Below are 19,106 nucleotides of genomic sequence, written 5' to 3'. Positions count from 1 at the left end.
GAGCTGCCCTGCTCTCCCTCTCTCGTGGGGTGAGGTGCTGAAACTCTCTTTGCAGCTGCACTTCGGTGTGCTGAGCTGCTGCTGATCACCCAGGCTGTCTGCAGGGCAGTCTGAAGGACACACCACCCCCACCCCCTCTCACATCCTTGAGGCCTTCCCACCCCAGCCAGCAGCCAAGCTGGGGGCTGGGCAGCTGCATGAGGCAGCAGTGTGATGGTGTCAGAGAAAGTGTGGGGAAGGCCCTGGGGCTGGCAGGGTCCTGCTGCAGGCTGGTGCCTCCTCTTCCCCAGCTACCTGCAGGCAAGGGCCGTGGCTGCAGCTGCTGTTTGCCTGGGCCAGGGGCTAGCTGCAGGAGGGTAACTGCTCAGTCCCTGTGTGGCACAGGCTCAGCTGCTCTCCAGGGGAACCTCCCTCACAGGGCTGGAGGCAGTGAGCTTGGACATCTTGGCTGCTGGCTGGGGTGCCCAGCTGCAGTGTGCTCCTGGCCTCTGCAGGTGATCCACATCCCAGGGCTCTGCTCACCTGAGGTCAGCTGCTGCCTCCCAGAGAGGCTGCCAGGAGACATCTCTGGTGGCCCAGGCACAAAGCCCAGCTCTTCTCCAGCAAGGGCAGGGCCTGCAGCTCCCTGGGGAGGGCAAGCACTCTAACCCCTTCTGTCTCTCCCTTGCAGAGGCATTGTTGCCAGCATCTTGGTTTTCCTCTGCTTTGGAGTCACACAGGCTAAGGATGGACCTTTCTCACGACCCCACCCAGGTAATGGAAGCTGCTGGAGTCACTCAGGTGCTCCTGGGAGAGGGCATGGGGGATGCTGAGCCTCGATCTGTGCTGTCTGGGGAGTGCTCAGCCCTCAGGCAGCCTCCCTGCTGAGCCTCTCTGCTTCCAGGCTCCATGGAGCACAGGCTTGGTTTGGTCTTCTGGGGATCTCCCTGGCTTAGCTTCTGTTGCCAGTGGAAGCTCTGTGTGAGCTGCCAGGCTCCTGAAGCCTTCACTTCCCTTGCTCACTCTTTTTGTTCTGCCTCTCTGCTGTGATGGGACTGCACTCCTGGCCCTGTGCTGCCCCCTCTGCTCTGTGCCCATTATCTGCAGCTGGGAGGTTGGAAGCCCTTGGGTCTGGTTGCAAAGGCCTCCAGTAAGTCCTGCAAGCACAGCACAGAGCCTCCTCCAAGGAGCCCTCCCTCAGGTGAAGATGTTGTTGTGTCTTTGGTCTGTTGCCTGTTTCAGGAGGGAATCACTGGGGGGATTTACCCAGCCTGGCAGCATGTCCCTGGGAGCACAGGAGCAGCAGGCATGGCCAAAGCCTCACCCAGAGCAGAGGCTGCCCTGGGGCAGTGCCCACAGCACAGCTTTTGTTCAGAGCATGTCTGTGGCTGGGGAGCAGCTCTCCATCTGCTGCAGCAGGTCCTGGTTCCTCCTGGAGGGACTGCAGGATGCCTGAGTGCTTTCCTAGAGCACCAGAGGGTTTGTCTGGGCAGAAGTTGCCTTTGCTCCTCGGCACAGCTTGGACAGGGAAAGTCCAGGAGTCAGAGGTGTCTCAGGTAGTGAGCCAGCATCCAGCACCTCTCTGCCTCCTCTCTGGGGAGCAGCCCTGGCTGGACTCAGGCCTCTCTCAGCAGTGTCCTTGTCCCTGAGCAGCATCTCCCACCTCCAGTCCCTTCAGATGCTGCCTCAGCACCACCTTTCCCCTCAGCAGTGTCAGGGCATGATCTTCCCAAGGGTGGTTTGCAGGGGCTGTAGCAGCTCTGGGACAGCAGGAGCAGTCCCAGCAGACATCTGGGTGTGCAGCAGCCTTTGTTCATGCCTGCTATGGGAAGGCTCTGGCAGGCAGCAGGGCACAGCACTGCACCCCCTGAGAGTCAGTGTGGGCTCCCCAGTTACAGGGGGAAGTTCCCATGAGTCACTTGAGTCTCTGACCTTGGCTCTGAGGTGCTGTGCCAGGAGGAAGATCTCACCCTGAGGAGCTGGCAGCACTGCTGTGTGCTGCTTCCATTTATAGGGCAGAAGGAACCCTGGGTCAGGTCACTGCCAGCACTCAGCCCCAGCAGATCTGTTACATGAGCTCAGCAAGCTCTGTCTTAGGAGTAGCTAAGCTGCCTGCCCTGCTGCTGGGTTTGCAGCCCTGCTGTTCAGCCTCTTTGTGCCTCTTTGGCCAGCCCAGGAGGAGGCTGGTGCCTGCTGCTGTTCCAGTGACCCTCCTCACTGGCTGTGGCTCCCCTGGGCTGTGTGCACACAGCTCCCCTCTGCCTGCCCTCCACCCCTTCTGCAGCAGGCTGTGCTTGTCTCTCCCCTCACTCACTCAGCCTTCCTCTGCTCTTGCTTTTCACCAGTGAGCTGTTGGGGGGCTCAGGTCAGACTCAGCCCTTTGCTGGTGGGTGCAGGTGAGGGGCTGCTGTGCACTCAGCCAGGCAGGGGTCCCTTGTGCAGTGTTCCTCTTGTGTTCCAGGTGTCCCAGCAGCAGTGCACTGCTGGGGCACAGTAATCAGAGCTGTCAGCTGTGTGATTAGCTGAAGCATCCTTCCTCAGGGGCAGAGGCCTGATGGGAGGGAGGGTGAGAAGTGCATTTAAGGGAAACAAACAGCCAAAAATAACTTGAGAGCTGAAGGCAGTCCAGGAAGAGAGGGAACACAGTGTCTGTACAGCTTGGAGACCATCTCCCTGCTGGTGTGCAAGCACAGGTGGAAAGGAGACTCCAGGACCTCTTGGGTACTTCTGCCAGCTGGGGAGAGAGCACTGACCCATCCCCAGCTCCGGCCCTGCAGCGTGGCTGAGCCTGCTCTTGCCTCACCCTCTGTGTGTCCAGCAGGAGGAAAGCTCAGGTGAGACTTCCCTGCTGGCTGTGCCTCAGCCCCAGAGCTGGTTTGCCACCTGCAGGGCTGAGTGGTGTCAGAGCTGCCCCACACAGCCTGGCAGGGCAGCAGACATTCAGCACTGTCAGAGCTCCTGGTCTGGAGGTGATGTGTGAAGGAAACAATGCTCAGTCCCTGTGGGAGGAGTGTGCTAATGAGAGGTTAGCTCTGCTGCCTGGGACATGTTTGCCTTCAAGCTGTGTGGTCATGGGGCAGGACTGGAGCTCAAAGACAGAGCCACTCCTTGCAGCCCTTCTGTCAGCACTGCATTCCTGCACTCTCTCAGGTGCCTCTCAGCAGCTCCCTGCTGCCTGCTGGGGGCAGCTTCCTCTCTCCCAGAGAATCTTCCACCAGCAAAGGGAGGCTTTGCTGCTTTGTTTTTCCTAGCCCTCTGGAGGGTGCAGGCAGTCTCTGCCAGCCTGCCCATGGCTCTGGGGGCCTCTCAGGTCTGAAGGAAGGAGGAAGCCTCAGGAGCTGCTCCAGAGGCTCTGGTCACTGCCTCAATGAGGGGCAGGTAGGCTGCACCCTGCTTTGCTTTTCCCCAGGGAGGCCAAGGGGCAAAGCCACCTCAGGAGGTGTTGGGAGCTTGGCCTGGGCCTGGTTTTGATGCCTGCCCCCTGGGAGGGCTCTTCCCTCACTGCAGCATTAAGGGCTCACAATCCTGTCTGCAGCTTCCAGTGAGACCCTTGGGGGTTCCCAGTGGAAGCTCTTGCACAGCTCTCAACTTCTGGCATCCAGGCCACAGCTGCCCTCTGGGTTTGCCCTTTTGTGGCTGGTTTCCCCCTGCAAGTGAGCAGCAGGCTGTTGGGGTGAAATGAAGGCAGCAGTTTGGCTGATGGAGTCCCAGCTGCTCCCCTTGCAGTGCTTGCTGGCAGGAGCAGCCTGCCAGAGGCTTCCTGGGCAGTGTGGATTCTTTTCCCCTGGGTTCTGCTCTGTTTGTGATGTTGTTCTTTGGGGTCTGTTTGGTTTGCTTCTCCTCCCTGCAGCCCACATGTGTCTGTTTCAGGGGGACCCAAGCTTCTGGGCAGCTCTGCAGCCCCCTGGCTGCTGGCTTCTGGGCTCTGAGCTGATCACCAAGCACGTTTCAGTGCCCCAGGCCCTGCTTTCAGCACAGAGCCTCTCATGCTCCTGCTCTACCATCAACCTGTGAACAGGGACAAGTGCCCAAAGCAGGCCTGAGGGCTTCTGGCTCTCCCTCTGTGGCAAACCACACTCATGGGATCCATCCATCCATGCAACCTAAGGGCAGCCCTCTTGCTCCCTCTTTGCCCCACTCCAGCTCTGCTCACCAGCCATGGAGGGAGGGCTCTGCTCTGGGTAAAGAGGAAGCAGCTGAAGGAAAGTCTCTTGAAGCCCTTCCAGGGTGATTAGCCTGTGGCAGGGCTGGAGGCTTCAGTACCCTCTTGGAGTGAGCACTGCTGGCTGGCTGCAGAGCAGCCCCTCTGGCTGCATCTTGTGAGGAGCATGGGGAGCACCTCAGTGCTGGGAGCCTCCCCTCCTGCAGTGGTGCCAGGGCAGGTGACTCCTGGGCTGCTCTGTGCTGGCCACTTGCTGACATCCCCTTGGTCTCTTTCTGCAGCTTACTGGAGGTTCTGGCTGTGTGTCAGTGTGGTGTATGAGCTCTTCCTCATCTTCATACTCTTCCAGGTAAGTAGCTACTGGAGGGCAGTTCCATGTGGATATAAAACCCTCTGTGGGGTTCAGTGCTCTCACTGACTGCAGGAGATGCTTTCCAGTGGTGTGAAGCTGCTGAATGAGGCTGAGTGGTCAGGGAAGGAAGGGGCCTCTGGAAGTCACCCAGTCCAAGCCCCTGCAGTCAGCAGGGACATACCCAGCTGGGTCCCTGAGAGCCCCCCAGGCTTGACTTTGGATGTCTGCAGGGACTGGGCTCTCCCAGCTGCCTGTCTGTGTCTCACCACCCTTCCTCCTAGTGTCAGACCTAAGTCTGCCCTGCTCTAGTTTCAAATCCTCCTGGCACTCCCAGCCCTTGTCCCAGGTCCCTCCCCAGCCCTCCTGGAGCCCTTCAGGTGCTGGAAGCTGCTCTAAGGTCTCCCTGGAGCCTTCTCTAGGCTGAAAAGTCCCAACTCTCTCAGCCTGTCCTCATAGTGAGGTGCAGGGGATGGAGCTTCAGAGTGCCCCTGGATCCTGGTCCAGCAGGTGCCTTGTGCCAGACCTGCAGCCAGCCAACTAAACCTTTCCTGGCTCTCTGCCTGCTTCTTCGTAGCCTTCCCAGACTTGAGGAGAGAGAGGAAAGGCAGAAGGGGCAATGGGAAGTGTGCCACAGAGTGCTGGGGTCTGGGGAGGGAGGAGGCACGGAGGAGGAGGTTAGGAAGCAGAGTTCAGGATCTCTGACTCTTCACCTGGGGTTTTTGTTTAGCATCAGAGGCCCAGGAGGTGGAGGAGGTGGGCTGGCTGCTGGCTCTGGGGGTACCAGACCCACCCCAGCCATCTGAAGATGCAGTGCTGGCTGCAGTTGCCTCTTGTCCCTGCTGCAAGGGAGACCCAGGCCTTGTGTTGCTCCCACAGACCGTGCAGGATGGCAGGCAGTTCATGAAGTACATCGACCCACACCTGGGGGTGCCTCTGCCAGAGAGGGACTATGGGGGCAACTGCCTGATCTATGACCCTGGCAATGCAACTGATCCCTTCCACAACATCTGGGTAAGGAACTCAGCTGCTGGCTGGTGAGTCTGGCTGGGGCTTGGCCAAAAGTGCTTTCACTGAGCCCTTCAAGGTGCAGCCAGGAGGCTTGGAGTGCTGAGCAGGAGAGAGTTGTGGCTGACTTGCAGCTCTCCTGTTTGTCTCCTCTGGGCCTTTCCTGTTGGTCAGGTGGAGATGTGGCTCTGTACCTAGTTCTGGAGCCCAGGAGAGAGGGCAAACTGCTTGCCAGTTGCCCTTTCTCAGGTGATTGATGCAAACCCTGCTGCTTGGGGTCGTTGGTGTGCTTAAAGAATCTCCTGGCCTCAGCCCCCTGAGCACAGGGTTCACAGGCTGCCTGTTTCCCAGCAGTCCCTGAGCTGCACTTCCTGACTGGCAGCAGCTATCAGGTTATTGCTTCTTGCTGGCAGACAGGAGGCTTCAGGGGTGAAGGACTTTAGGTTATGTACAGCTCCCTCACTGGGCAGAGCTGTCTGTGCCTGCCTGGGGAGCAGCACTGAGTGCCTTGGGTCTGCCATGCAAGGTCTGCAGTGCATCAGGAGGAAGAGAGGACAGTCAGAGCTGTCCCTTTCTAGCTGTGCACCAGAGGTGGGAGGAGAGAAAGCCCTCTCTGCCCAGGGCTTGGTGGTGGCAGGGCTGGTAAGGTCTGAGCACTCCCCTGGAGGCAGCTCTGGTGAGGACATGCATGCTCCTGCTCTGGCGCAGCTCCTGCTCTGGAGCAGCTCCTGCTCTGGAGCACCCCCTGCTCTGGCGCAGCCCCTGCTCTGGCGCACCCCCTGCTCTGGAGCACCCCCTGCTCTGGCGCACCCCCTGCTCTGGCGCACCTCCTGCTCTGGAGCACCCCCTGCTCTGGAGCACCCCCTGCTCTGGCGCAGCTCCTGCTCTGGCGCACCCCCTGCTCTGGCGCACCCCCTGCTCTGGCGCACCCCCTGCTCTGGCGCACCCCCTGCTCTGGCGCACCCCCTGCTCTGGCGCACCCCCTGCTCTGGCGCACCCCCTGCTCTGGAGCACCCCCTGCTCTGGCGCACCCCCTGCTCTGGCGCACCCCCTGCTCTGGCGCACCCCCTGCTCTGGAGCACCCCCTGCTCTGGAGCACCCCCTGCTCTGGAGCACCCCCTGCTCTGGAGCACCCCCTGCTCTGGAGCACCCCCTGCTCTGGGCCCCTCGCAGCAGTCTGCTGTGTCCTGACTCGCGGCGCTGCCCCTCCTGGCGCTGCCCCTCCTGGCGCTGCCCCTCCTGGCGCTGCCCCTCGCGGCGCTGCCCAGCCTTGGCAAAGCCTGGCAGTCCCTGTGCTTGAGGGGCAGCAAACTGGTGAAGTGCAGCTGGGCTTGGTGTGAAACTCCTGAAGTTTGCTGCCTCATTTCTCCTGGGAGCACTAAGCCCTGGGAAGGAGCTGCTGGTGGTGCCAAGTGACCTGCGCTCTTCTTGGCTTTCAGGACAAACTGGATGGCTTTGTTCCTGCTCACTTCTTTGGCTGGTACCTGAAGGTAAGAAGATCTTCAGCTACCTTTAAAGCTTGAGCTGTGTCTGTTCTAGCAGTGCCAGTCAGTGACATTGGACCAGCCCAGCTGCTCCTGGTCACAAAGGGCTTTTCTTTCTCCCCCCTGGGTCCCCTCACTGCCTTCCCAAGCAGCACTGCATTGGCAGCCTCCATTCTCCACCATGCCTCGGAGGTCAGATCAAGGGCAATGGAAGCCTTAACTGCTGCAGCACAATAAATGCTGGGATGAGCTCTGGATGTGGAGTGTGGGCAGGAGGCCATTCAGAGGAGTGTGAAGTCTGTGCTCAGCCCAGCACAGAGGCAGGGTGCTGTCTGCCACTGCTCTAAGGCAGGCTTTGCCCAGTGGCAGCCACAGCAGGACCCTTTCTGGTCAACACCAGCCAGCTGTGGAAGGAATTCCAGTCCTGCTTGTCCCTGGCAGAGCACATCCAACATGGCCTAAATATTAGCTCTTTAGACTGAGGAACTTAGTACCCAGCTCTGCTTTGCCCTTTGCACTTTGCTCTTTATTTAGAGGTCTTGTGGGTAGGAAAAGCACAGCTGGAAAGCTCAGGCTGTCCTCCAAATGAGCTGTGTTCCCAGCAGTGTTTGGGGTTGGCCTGGGTGTTTTAGCCTGTAAGCAGAAGACCTGTGCTGGGATGGGGAAACTGACTTCAGGCTGGTGCTGGCTGTGTCCAGAACTGCCAGCCTGAGGAGCCTGGGCAGCAGAGCAGCATTCACTCCCAGCTGGATGTACTGCCACAGCTCATGTCAGGCTGAAGCAGCTTGTCAGGAGATTCCAGAGCCTGTTCTGGATCCTGGAGGCAAGCTGCTGGCCTGCAGGAGCAGCCAGCAAGCAAAGCTCACCAGAGACTGCAAGGCTTAGTTGTGCCTCCTGGAGGGAGTAATCGTCCCAAACACTTCCAAACCTCTGCCCCTGAGCAGAGTGTCTCCAGTACTGGTGGAGCTCTCTGTTTGGATCTCCAAAGGGCTTTGGGGTAAGTGGTGTCTGGTTCTGCTCGGGCTGCTGTGCCAGGCCTGGTTTGGGGAATGGCTTTTGATAGCTGTGGTTCCATGGGTCAGCAGCTGGTGGTGTAGTGCTACTGCTGTGGCCCTGTGGCTCCTGGAGGCCTCTCTGTCTCCCTCTGCAGACGCTGATGATCCGGGACTGGTGGATGTGCATGATCATCAGCGTGATGTTTGAGTTCCTGGAGTACAGCCTGGAGCACCAGCTGCCCAACTTCAGTGAATGCTGGTGGGATCATGTAGGTACTGCCCAGCTCCCAGCTGTGCCCAGAGCAGCTGGGGCTAGCAAGGGAGGTGCTGAGGGCTGAGCTCTCTCTTGTGCTTGTGGCCAGAGGGGAAGTGGCTGCTACAGCTCAGCAGCATCCTTCCTCCTCCCTGGGGCCTCTGTCACCCTGGGCTCAGGTGCTCAGCCCTTGCACCTGGGTAGCTATTTGCCTGGGCTCATCCCACAGCAGAGAGAGAATCCAAGGCTTTGCCCTCACACTTGCCAGCACCTGGTGATGGCACAGAGCAGAGCATCTCCAGTGAAGAGGGAGGTAGAACTTGATAGTCTCAGGTGGGGATTTGGTTGTTGGCTGCTGCAAGCCCAGCCCCAGCCTCGCTGCAGGTTGTGCCCAAAGTCCATCTTCACTGCTCTCCAAAACACTCTGTTCAGAGCTTCTCTTGTGGTTTACAAAAGCCTTTTAAAAGGTAAACATTTGGCCCTGCTGAAGGCTTTGCACAGGGCCAGATGTGGACAGCCTTGTCCTAAACCCCTGCTGGTGTCTGGCTCCTCAGGCCAGAGGGGGCAGGGGTGGTTCTGTGGCATAAGGCAGCTCTGCAGCTGGCAGTGGCACACCTGATTGCTGTTTTCCTGTGAGGTGCAGATTGGTTCCCAGAGCAATCAGAATTATCCCCAGCCAGGGCACACAGCTTTGCTTCGTGCTTGGGTTTGTCCTTGCAGCACAAAAGCTTTGCCAAGCTTGCAGTGATGGTACAAAAGAAGATGCTTTGTGGGTCAGGCAGAGGGCAAAGCTGCTCTGCCCTAAAAGACACTTGGCATGAAGTTACCACTCAGGGCTCCCCTGCTCTGGGGCTGGGCACAGGCAGATTTGTGCCAGCTCAAGAGCTCCATCTGCAGAGTGAGCAGTGGGCAATGAGCACAGAGCATGGGCAGGAGTCCTCTGTTTATCCTCACATTGAGCCTGCAGGGAGGCCCCTTCTGAAGGAGGCAGCCTGAAGGCTGAAGAGGAGGTGAAGGTATTGGGCAAAGCAAAACCTGGGGACAGGTTTTGTCTGGGTTCTGGTGTGGTCCTAAAGCTCTCACAGAGTAGAGCTGGTGTTAGGTGAGGTCTGGTGTGTGGCAGAATTCCAGCAAGAGGTTCCACAGCCACCTTCTGTGGCTCTGCTTTGAGCAGGCTTGGGCAGCTGAGACACTTCCTGACAGCTCCTGCCCCTCTCCTTGGGCATGTCCAGGCCCTGCCTCTGAAGTGTGCCCACCTGTGCCCCTGCCTGCAGTGCCTTCTGCAGCCTCTCCAGCATCACTGTTCTTCTCCTTCCAGTGGATAATGGATGTGATCTTGTGCAATGGATTAGGAATTTACTGTGGGATGAAGACTCTGTCTTGGCTTTCCCTGAAAACCTACAAATGGCAAGGCCTCTGGAACATTCCTACCTACAAGTGAGTTGGTGTGGCCAGGAGCTCCATGAGCAGTAGTACAGCAGCACCACAGGGCAGTCTGTAGAGACCCCCTGAGGGTCTGAGCTCTGCCACTCCCAGCAGGAGCTCTTTGCCCCTTGTGCCCACAGTGCACAGCTCCCCAGTAACCACAGCTCCATAGACCCTTCACGTGTGACAGCCCCCAGGCAGCCTCCTCCCAGTGGTGAGCCATGCCTGGCTGTGGTGTCTGCTGAGCAGAGCAGGCTGAGGAGCTGCCCAGCTGCGTGGTGCAGCTGGAAGGCACAGTGCAGAGAGCAGGCTGCCCTGGCTCAAGCTCTTGGTCTCCTGGAGGAGCCTCCTCCAGGGAGGGAGCAAAGGCATTTCACATCCCTGCACTCAGAGGCCTCAGCAGGTGTCCCTTCTGTGCTGTGTCTTAAGGCTACAAGGATGTGCTCTGCTTCTTGTCAGGGGGAAGATGAAGAGAATTGTCTTCCAGTTCACCCCCTACAGCTGGGTGAAGTTTGAGTGGAAGCCAGCCTCCAGCCTGCGCCGGTGGCTCGCCGTCTGCGGCATCATCTTTGTCGTAAGGAAGCTTCTGCCTTGGCTTCCCCTGCCCCTGACTGAGTGCTCTGAGACCCTCAGCAGCTGTGCAAGCATCAGCTCGGGCTGGAACTCTGTCAGGGAGGTGGTGTTGTGGTTGAGGCTGGGAGAGATCCCTCCCAAAGGTGTCTGTTTCCATGGCTCTGCACCACTGGAGGGATCAGTTACATGAAGCTTGGCTCTTGCTTGCTGAACAGCACTGGTTGGTACTGAGAGCACAATGAGTGAGCTACAAATGCCTCAGCAAGGGCCAAAATCACTGCCCTGGGGGGCAGGTGGCTGCTTTCTCTGGACCTGCAGCTGGGGAGGGCTGTGCCCAGTGCTTCAGGCAGGTTCCCTGAGCAGCACAGCTCCTGAAGCTCACTGCTTTGCCTCAGGTAATGTTCTGTTGGTCACAGAGTCACAGAAGGTCTTGAGAGGGAAGAGACCCACGAGGATGACTGAGCCCAGCTCTGCTCCTTGCAGCACTGCCCTACTTCCCCTAGGTTTGTGGGGTTTAATGTGGCTTGACCAGCTGAGGTCAAGGGAGCCCCATTTAGACAGCAGGGAAAGCTGGCTTGTCCCAGCAGGGGGACAGGCTGCCTGCTCACCCCCTGAGGGGCTGGGGCTGTGCTCTAGTGATGCATCACCTTGGGTTCCCACCTTCCACTTCAGTCACAGGCATCCTGCATATGACTGATGAGGAGGAGCCTGCCAGGCCAAGTGCTTTTCCACCACTCCTGCTTCTTGGCATCTTTGTGCTGCCCATGGGACCTCATTTGGCTCTGTGCTGAGCAGCTCCAACTCCCTGCAGTTCAGCAGCTGTGGAGTTTAGCCAAACCAAACCTTGTGACCCTTGCAGTGAGTCCAGAGCCAGTGGGCATCACCCAGGTCCTGTGCCACTCCTGGGCACAGGCCACAGCTGTGTGCTGCCATCAGCTGCTACAGCAGCACAGCTTCAGCTCCTGGACATGCAAAGCACCTTGTAAAGGTGAAGCTATGAAGCACCTTGAACCATGTGGCCTGGAGCCTGCTGGTGCTTGGTCTTGGTGTCTGTCCAGCAAAGCTGCCTGTGATGCCTGGGGCTCAGTACTCAGCTTGGCAAGCCTCCCCCCCTCTAATGACACTGCAGTGAGTGCTGCTGTCAGTGGCAGAGCTGAGTGTGCCCTGGGGACAATGCACTGCCTGTGAGAGCACAGGCAGCACACAGCAGGGCCAGCAGCCAGGGCCAGCAGCCAGGGCCAGCAGCCAGGGCCAGGCTGTTTGCAAACTCAGCCACTCGAGTCCAAGTCACTGTCACCTGATTTCTGCTCCAGAACCCCCCTGCCAGCCTCCCCTGGCACAGCAGGTGTGCCCAGCCTCCTGCAGCCCCTGGGAGCTGTGAGGCAAATGTGTGTGCTGAGAGGAGAAAGATTGCTGTGTGCCCAGCCCCAGGCTGGCACCGAGGAGGTTTGGGGCTAGGGGCTGGAGCACTGAATGATGCCAGGCTTTGGCAGAGTGGTGCTTGCCTCAGCAAAGCCTGGCTCCAGCTGACAGCTTGTGAGCAGCTGCAGCTACTGGCTCTCTCCTTGGGGTCAGGCCAAGCTCGGTGCCTTTGTTAGAGCTGCTTTTGAGGTGAGAAGCTCCTCTGCTTGCTCCTGCTGCCAGGGCAGCTCCCAGGCAGCGTTTTTGCTCTCAGGGTGTGGCCAGAGCTGGCTTTGGCACATCTGTGTAACTGCAAGAAATAAACCCCTGGCCCTCAGCAGAGCCCCAGGATGTGCTGCTGGTGCCTCCTGAGCTCCCCGGGTCAGAGCCGAAGCGCTGCCGCTGGGGAGGAGTCCTGCTGCAGCCTGGCTGCACCCCCAGGCAGTTCTTGCCCAGCTTGCTGCTGGGGGATTTTGTCACAGCCCTTCCAACACACAGGAGGCTTCTGAAAGCAAACTCCTGGGCAGTTTCTGCCGTGGTGGTGGTTGGTACAGACAGGAGGCCTCTGAAGGCCCGGGCTGGGCATGGCTGCAGCGCCGGTGCCCCGGGGACGCCGCGCAGGAGCCTGGGGAGGAGGGAGGTGCCCAGGGCCCATTTGGTGAAGTCTTTGGAGTGTGAGTGGAGTGTCCTGTTGCCCAGTTCCTCTTGGCAGAGCTGAACACCTTCTACTTGAAGTTTGTGCTGTGGATGCCCCCCGAGCACTGCCTGGTGCTGCTGCGCCTCGTCTTCTTCGTCAACGTGGGCGGCGTGGCCATGAGGGAGATCTACGACTTCATGGACGACCCGTGAGCAGCCCAGCCCCCTGCCCTGCCCCCTGCCCTGCCCCCTCCCCCCTGCCCAGCCCCCCTGCCCGGCCCCCCCGTGCTCCAGCAGACAGCCCCAGCCCCAGAGCAGCTGCTTTTGCCTCCCCGTGGCTGGGAGGTGGAGCCCTGAGTGGGGCTGGTTAGGGAGCAGCTGTGCCTGAGGCTGCTCTGCCTCTAGCCTCAGATCTTCTGCAGTGCTCACTCTTTGGAGCATGTAATGTGCACACCAGCTGGGGTCACTCTGTGGAGCAAGCACTGTGGGAATTAGCTGAGGGCCTCTGTGGGCAGGGGAGTGTGGACTCCCCCCAGACTGACAGCCAGGAGCTGCAGTCCTGTGCCTGCCAAGGGCAGCAGGGCCCAAACTCATTTCTTGAAGGTGCTTCTCCTCTTCAGCTGTCTTCCAGCCAGGCCTGGTGCTCTGGAGCTCTCATGGCAGCCCCTTGCAGACAGAGGACCCTCTGTGGCAGTGTGGTGAAGGCCAGGGGCACCCACACAGCACTGCCATGTACCTCCAGCCTGTCCCTGCCTATCCAACCTGTCATAGGGGATGAAGGACCTGGAGCAGCTTCTGAGCTCCTTTCATCTCAGCTGGGCTGGGCAGGGCACATCTTAAACCAGAATGCACTCATCCCATCTGCACCAGCCCTGCCCTCCCCTTGTGTCACTGCTTCCTGGGCTTCTCCAGTGCACTTCTGTGTAGCTTGAGCTTATGCTGTGGTGTGGAACACAGCTCTGAAGTCTGAGAAACTGGGGGGGTGGTGCTTGACTCTGGGGCCTCTGGACTCAGACTTTGACAAAAGGGAAGGATACAACTTCCAGCAGCTTGTGCCTGCTCCTGCCCTCAGGCAGCAGTGAAACCTCCCTTCAGAGTGAGAAGGTGGGTGATGGAAGGGCACAAATGTGGCCTGTGGGGTGGGAAGTGATGTCCTTGGCTCTGCATGGCTGGATAGCACATCTGCAGGAGCCAGTGGTGCTGTCCTGGGCAGCTGCTGCAGCTAGCCAGGGGTTAGCTCTGGCTCTGGCAGGGGGTCTGGGTGTTTGCAGAGGACATCAGGGAGCAGAGCTCCTGTCTCATAGCCTGCCCTGGGCCTCAGCTGATCCCAAGCTGGTCAGGCAATCGTTTGAGGAGCATTTACCAGTCCCCTGCAGCCTGGCTGCTTGCTCTCTGAGCTGTGCCCCTGGCTCCCCTCTCTCTGAGCTGTGCCTCTGGCTCCTCTCTCTCTCTGAGCTGTGCCCCTGGCTCCCCTCTCCCTCTCTGAGCTGTGCCCCTGGCTCCTCTCTCTCTCTGAGCTGTGCCCCTGGCTCCCCTCTCTCTCTGAGCTGTGCCCCTGGCTCCCCTCTCTCTCTGAGCTGTGCCTCTGGCTCCTCTCTCTCTCTCTGAGCTGTGCCCCTGGCTCCTCTCTCTCTCTCTGAGCTGTGCCTCTGGCTCCTCTCTCTCTCTGAGCTGTGCCCCTGGCTCCCCTCTCTCTCTGAGCTGTGCCTCTGGCTCCCCTCTCTCTCTGAGCTGTGCCCCTGGCTCCCCTCTCTCTCTGAGCTGTGCCCCTGGCTCCCCTCTCTCTCTGAGCTGTGCCCCTGGCTCCCCTCTCTCTCTGAGCTGTGCCCCTGGCTCCCCTCTCTCTCTGAGCTGTGCCCCTGGCTCCCCTCTCTCTCTGAGCTGTGCCCCTGGCTCCCCTCTCTCTCTGAGCTGTGCCCCTGGCTCCCCTCTCTGAGCTGTGCCCCTGGCTCCCCTCTCTCTGAGCTGTGCCCCTGGCTCCTCTCTCTCTCTGAGCTGTGCCCCTGGCTCCCCTCTCTCTCTGAGCTGTGCCCCTGGCTCCCCTCTCTCTCTGAGCTGTGCCTCTGGCTCCCCTCTCTCTCTGAGCTGTGCCCCTGGCTCCCCTCTCTGAGCTGTGCCCCTGGCTCCCCTCTCTCTGAGCTGTGCCCCTGGCTCCTCTCTCTCTCTGAGCTGTGCCCCTGGCTCCCCTCTCTCTCTCTGAGCTGTGCCTCTGGCTCCTCTCTCTCTCTCTGAGCTGTGCCCCTGGCTCCTCTCTCTCTCTCTGAGCTGTGCCTCTGGCTCCTCTCTCTCTCTGAGCTGTGCCCCTGGCTCCCCTCTCTCTCTGAGCTGTGCCTCTGGCTCCCCTCTCTCTCTGAGCTGTGCCCCTGGCTCCCCTCTCTCTCTGAGCTGTGCCCCTGGCTCCCCTCTCTCTCTGAGCTGTGCCCCTGGCTCCCCTCTCTCTCTGAGCTGTGCCCCTGGCTCCCCTCTCTCTCTGAGCTGTGCCCCTGGCTCCCCTCTCTCTCTGAGCTGTGCCCCTGGCTCCCCTCTCTCTCTGAGCTGTGCCCCTGGCTCCCCTCTCTCTCTGAGCTGTGCCCCTGGCTCCCCTCTCTGAGCTGTGCCCCTGGCTCCCCTCTCTCTGAGCTGTGCCCCTGGCTCCTCTCTCTCTCTGAGCTGTGCCCCTGGCTCCCCTCTCTCTCTGAGCTGTGCCCCTGGCTCCCCTCTCTCTCTGAGCTGTGCCCCTGGCTCCCCTCTCTCTCTGAGCTGTGCCTCTGGCTCCCCTCTCTCTCTGAGCTGTGCCCCTGGCTCCCCTCTCTGAGCTGTGCCCCTGGCTCCCCTCTCTCTGAGCTGTGCCCCTGGCTCCCCTCTCTCTGAGCTGTGCCCCTGGCTCCTCTCTCTCTGAGCTGTGCCCCTGGCTCCCCTCTCTGAGCTGTGCCCCTGGCTCCCCTCTCTGAGCTGTGCCCCTGGCTCCCCTCTCTCTCTGAGCTGTGCCCCTGGCTCCCCTCTCTCTCTGAGCTGTGCCTCTGGCTCCCCTCTCTCTCTGAGCTGTGCCCCTGGCTTCTCTCTCTCTCTCTGAGCTGTGCCTCTGGCTCCCCTCCCTCTCTGAGCTGTGCCCCTGGCTCCTCTCTCTCTCTGAGCTGTGCCCCTGGCTCCCCTCTCTCTCTCTGAGCTGTGCCTCTGGCTCCTCTCTCTCTGAGCTGTGCCCCTGGCTCCCCTCTCTCTCTCTGAGCTGTGCCCCTGGCTCCCCTCTCTCTGAGCTGTGCCCCTGGCTCCCCTCTCCCTCTGCTGCAGGAAGTTCCACAAGAAGCTGGGCCAGCAGGCCTGGCTGGTTGCTGCTATTACTGCCACCGAGTTCCTGATCGTGGTGAAGTACGACCCCTACACCCTGACCCTCTCTCTGCCCTTCTACATCACCCAGTGCTGGATCCTGGGGATCATCCTGGTGCTCACCTGGACAGCCTGGCGCTTCTTCATCCGGTGAGCACGGCCTGGGGGGCTGCTCTGCAGGGCCCAGGCCCTCCCAGGGCATTGCTGAGTGGGGCCTCTGCAGCTGCTGACTCCTCAGCCTCCTGAAGGTAGATCACAGCTTGGTTAGGTGAACCAGGGAGCTCCCTGTGCCTGGGCCTGGCAGTTCTCTTCCTGGATCAGGCCTCTGGGAGCTTTGGCCTCTGGGGGAACACTTGGGGCAGGGATCTGTAGAGGCAGCTGAACAGGCAAGGGCCTGGCTGCTGCTCATCTGCCATCCTCACTCCCCTGGGAAGATCTTTGGCTCATGAGGTCCAGCCTTTGGCCCAGCACTGAAGCATGTCCCTAAGCCCCAGCTGCACACTGCTGCAGCACCTCCAGGCATGGTGACTCCAGCACTGCCCTGGGCAGAACATTCCAGTGCTTGGTGACCCTTTCAGCAAAGAAATATCCCTGATCCCCAGCCCCCCTGGACTGCAGGGGAGGGATGCACAGCTTGCACCCTGAGCTCCTGTCCCAGAGGCAGCAGGGAGTGAGCCAAGGTTCAGCTGTTTGGTTTGGAGACCTCTCTGAGCCTGAGGCTGGAAGAACTTACCCTGAGCTAAGGATCAATCTCTGCTGCAGGAGTGGTCAGGGGCTGGCACAGGCTGCCCTGGGAGGTGGTGGAGTCACTGTCCCTGGAGGTGTTCCAGAAGCCTGTGGCCATGCTTTGGTGGCTGTGGTGGTGTTGGGCTGATGGCCTCAGAGGCCTCTTCCAGCCCAAGCACTTCTCTGATCTGTAGCTGGAGGCTCCTGCCCCTGGTGGCTCCTGCTGAGCGTGCTGTGGGTCACACCTCAGGGCATGATGGCCTCTGCTAGCACCAAGCACAGGGTGGAGGTGATCAGTGCTGCCAGGAGGCTCAGGGGGGTTGGGTCCCTCCAGGGCACAGCTGCCTGGGTGCTGAGGTGGTCTGGCAGCTGCAGCTCTCCTCTGTCTCTCCCTGCAGGGACATCACGCTGCGCTACAAGGAGATCAGGAGGCAGAAGCAGGAGCACAGGCAGGAGAAGGAGAGATGCCTGAGCAATGGAGATGGACACTCAGCAGTGCTGCAGGAGCAGGCTGGGAGCAGGCCCAGGGAGAGGAAGCTCTGAGCCACAGGCAGAGGGCTGGAAGGACCTCGTAGTGCTCAGTGGCTGGTGGACATCCAGCTCACCCTACCTACCTTGTCGTTGTTGTTAGCTTCCCAGCAGGGGGAAGGAGGTCTCTGACCTGCACAGCCTTGCTCCTGCACAGCACTGAGGGCTGGAGGAGGCCTTGTGGAGGGAGGTCAGAGCCCACAGCCGGATGGGACCCTGCAGACCTCTTGCTTTGTCTTCCTGGAGAGCAGGGGTTGGAGGCAGGGGGCTTTAAACAAGGTGCAAAGGGAATCTTGCTGCTCTCTCCAGCCCACTGTGAGACCTCCATGGTGACCTCTGGGCATTAGGAACACCCCCTCTGGAGTGTGCAGCTGCCAGAGACAGGAGAGGAATTGCTCTGTTTGTCTTTCTGTGCTGGAGCTGCCTGGAGCTGTGGGGTGAGATGGTGCCAGGTGCTCAGCCACCAGGTGCCAGGACTGGGACAGGTGTAGGTGACCTGAGGTGTGTGAACAAGATGCAGAAGCTGCACAGGAGGCACCACAGCACACTGCTGCTCCTGCCCCTGCAGCCTGGGCCCGCTGCCTTCCTCCAGGCCTGACTCACAGCAGCCTGCAGAGGTCTGCAGCAGCTCTGAGGCATCCCAGCTCCAGGGAGGGCAGCTGCTCCTTAGCTCTGGTTTTAACTTCTCTTTTAGTCTTGGTCATCTCTTGCAGGGAAGGGAAGGTTCAGTGTGGAAGGTCAAAGCTGCCTTTCCTTTGCTCCATGGAGTAAAACCTACTACATGCAGAAACCTGGGAGCTGCTCCACTGGTCTGAAGTTATTTGCCTTACTCTCAGCTTGTAGTTTGCTTCCCAGGAGGCTTTGATTCATTCTTGGTGTCTGCTCTCTGGGGCACCTCAGGTTCTGCTGCCCCTCACAGCTGCCCCATCCCTCCCCAGGTGCCTCCAAGCCCAGCTGGAGGAGGTCTCTCTGCAGCCACTCACAGAGCCTCTGTCCAGCTGCTGCCAGCCCTGCCCCAGCACCCTCTTGCTGGGGGGCTGCAGGCAGTGCTGCATCTGGGGCCCTGGGGAGGAGCCTGGGAGCCTGTGCTGGGGGCTGGGGGTTGTCATGCCCAGGTGTAAGTGCAGCACCCATTCTGCAGCCTCTGCTGGGAGCCTGGGGGTGCAAGGCACTGCTGCAGCATGCCCTCATCACCTCTGCTGCCCTTGCCCTGCTGGAGAGGCTTTGTCCAGGGGAGAGCTTCAGCACCCCCAGGAGCACTTCAGCTTTTGAGGGGCAGGAGCCTTGCTGAGCTGCTGCCCAGCAAACAGCCATGGCTTTGATCCTCTTTGGCCTGGCAGGTGACTGGCAACCCAACCCTGCACTCCTCCCACCTTTACAGGGCCCCAGGTGCTTTCCCCCCTGGAGAGTGGGCACTGAGCAGTGGGGCAGGCTCCAGCAGCCCAGCACTTGGCTTGCATCTGAAGAGCTCAGCAGCCAAAGCAGTCTGTGGGCCAGGGGTGCCTGGTTGCTTGGCAGCTGCAGAGGAGAGTGAGCAGTGCCAGGGTAGGATCAGGCTGCTTCCTCCAGCATGTCCAGGCTGCAGCTGCTCCTCCCTGGGTAGGGGGTTGCTGCTGTGAGGCTGGGCAGCCTGGGGCTGTGTCAGTAGGTGCTGACCAGTTGGTCATGGGCAGAGTGCTGAGCTGAGCCTATTTCTATGCCTTTCCACCCAGAGCTGTCCTAGTTCCAGCTCCCAGCCAGTCCCACCCCCTGTATCCTGCTGCTGTGGTGCTTGTGTGGCCCCAGCTGGGCAAGGCTCAGGTCAGGGGATCTCCATTCCACCTGTGCTGGGGGCCCTGTGCCCCCTTCTCCTCTCTCTGGGTCCATCTCACCACCCAGCTGGTAGCAGGCACAGCTGGGGGGGCTCTGTCACTGCACTTCCTCCCCATTCCTCCTCCTCTTCCCTCCCTCCCAGAGCCCCCCTTACATTTCAGAGCACCAGTGAAGAGCAGCAGGGGCTGTGGGTGTGCTGTGTGTTCCTGCCTGGAGCTCTGACCCCCTGCATACCACTGACTTGTCCCCACCCAGCTGCAGAGCTTCTGTGGTTAGTCTGGAACCTGCCCCTGCAATAAAGCAATGGTTGCTGCTGTGTCCCTTGGTGCAGCCTCTGCATGCTCAGGGGCTGCTGCTTGCACCCTGCAGCTGGCACTGGGGCCTGAGCTGCCTGGGTCATAGCTCCCTTCTGCAGGAAGGCCTTAGCCATAGGCTGGGCTGGGTTGGGAGGGACCCTGAAGATCGTCTCAAG

The 19,106-nt window shown here is 60.2% G+C and overlaps 1 protein-coding gene across 2 annotated transcripts in view; it reads left to right on the top strand.

The window, feature by feature from the left end:
* Nucleotides 1-17,612, top strand: part of PTDSS2 (phosphatidylserine synthase 2) — a 28,136-nt gene extending 10,524 nt beyond the window's left edge. For both annotated transcript variants that reach the window (XM_068148509.1, XM_068148508.1), the window contains 10 exons: nucleotides 671-753; nucleotides 4,423-4,490; nucleotides 5,370-5,504; nucleotides 6,938-6,988; nucleotides 8,133-8,246; nucleotides 9,549-9,667; nucleotides 10,115-10,229; nucleotides 12,329-12,474; nucleotides 15,533-15,718; nucleotides 16,693-17,612. In XM_068148509.1, coding sequence (XP_068004610.1) covers nucleotides 671-753; nucleotides 4,423-4,490; nucleotides 5,370-5,504; nucleotides 6,938-6,988; nucleotides 8,133-8,246; nucleotides 9,549-9,667; nucleotides 10,115-10,229; nucleotides 12,329-12,474; nucleotides 15,533-15,718; nucleotides 16,693-16,837 — 1,162 coding nt within the window. In that variant the 3' untranslated portion in view covers nucleotides 16,838-17,612. The remainder of the gene's footprint in view (nucleotides 1-670; nucleotides 754-4,422; nucleotides 4,491-5,369; nucleotides 5,505-6,937; nucleotides 6,989-8,132; nucleotides 8,247-9,548; nucleotides 9,668-10,114; nucleotides 10,230-12,328; nucleotides 12,475-15,532; nucleotides 15,719-16,692) is intronic.
* The last annotated feature ends 1,494 nt before the right edge of the window (nucleotides 17,613-19,106 follow it).

This window comes from Melanerpes formicivorus, unplaced genomic scaffold, assembly GCF_026170545.1.
Source record: "Melanerpes formicivorus ecotype bairdi unplaced genomic scaffold, bMelFor1.0.p_v2 SCAF_16, whole genome shotgun sequence".
In the NCBI taxonomy this organism is placed as follows: Eukaryota; Metazoa; Chordata; class Aves; order Piciformes; family Picidae; genus Melanerpes; species Melanerpes formicivorus.
The sequence above is the reverse complement of the archived record's forward strand: the minus strand, read 5'-3'. Positions and strand labels throughout refer to the sequence as shown.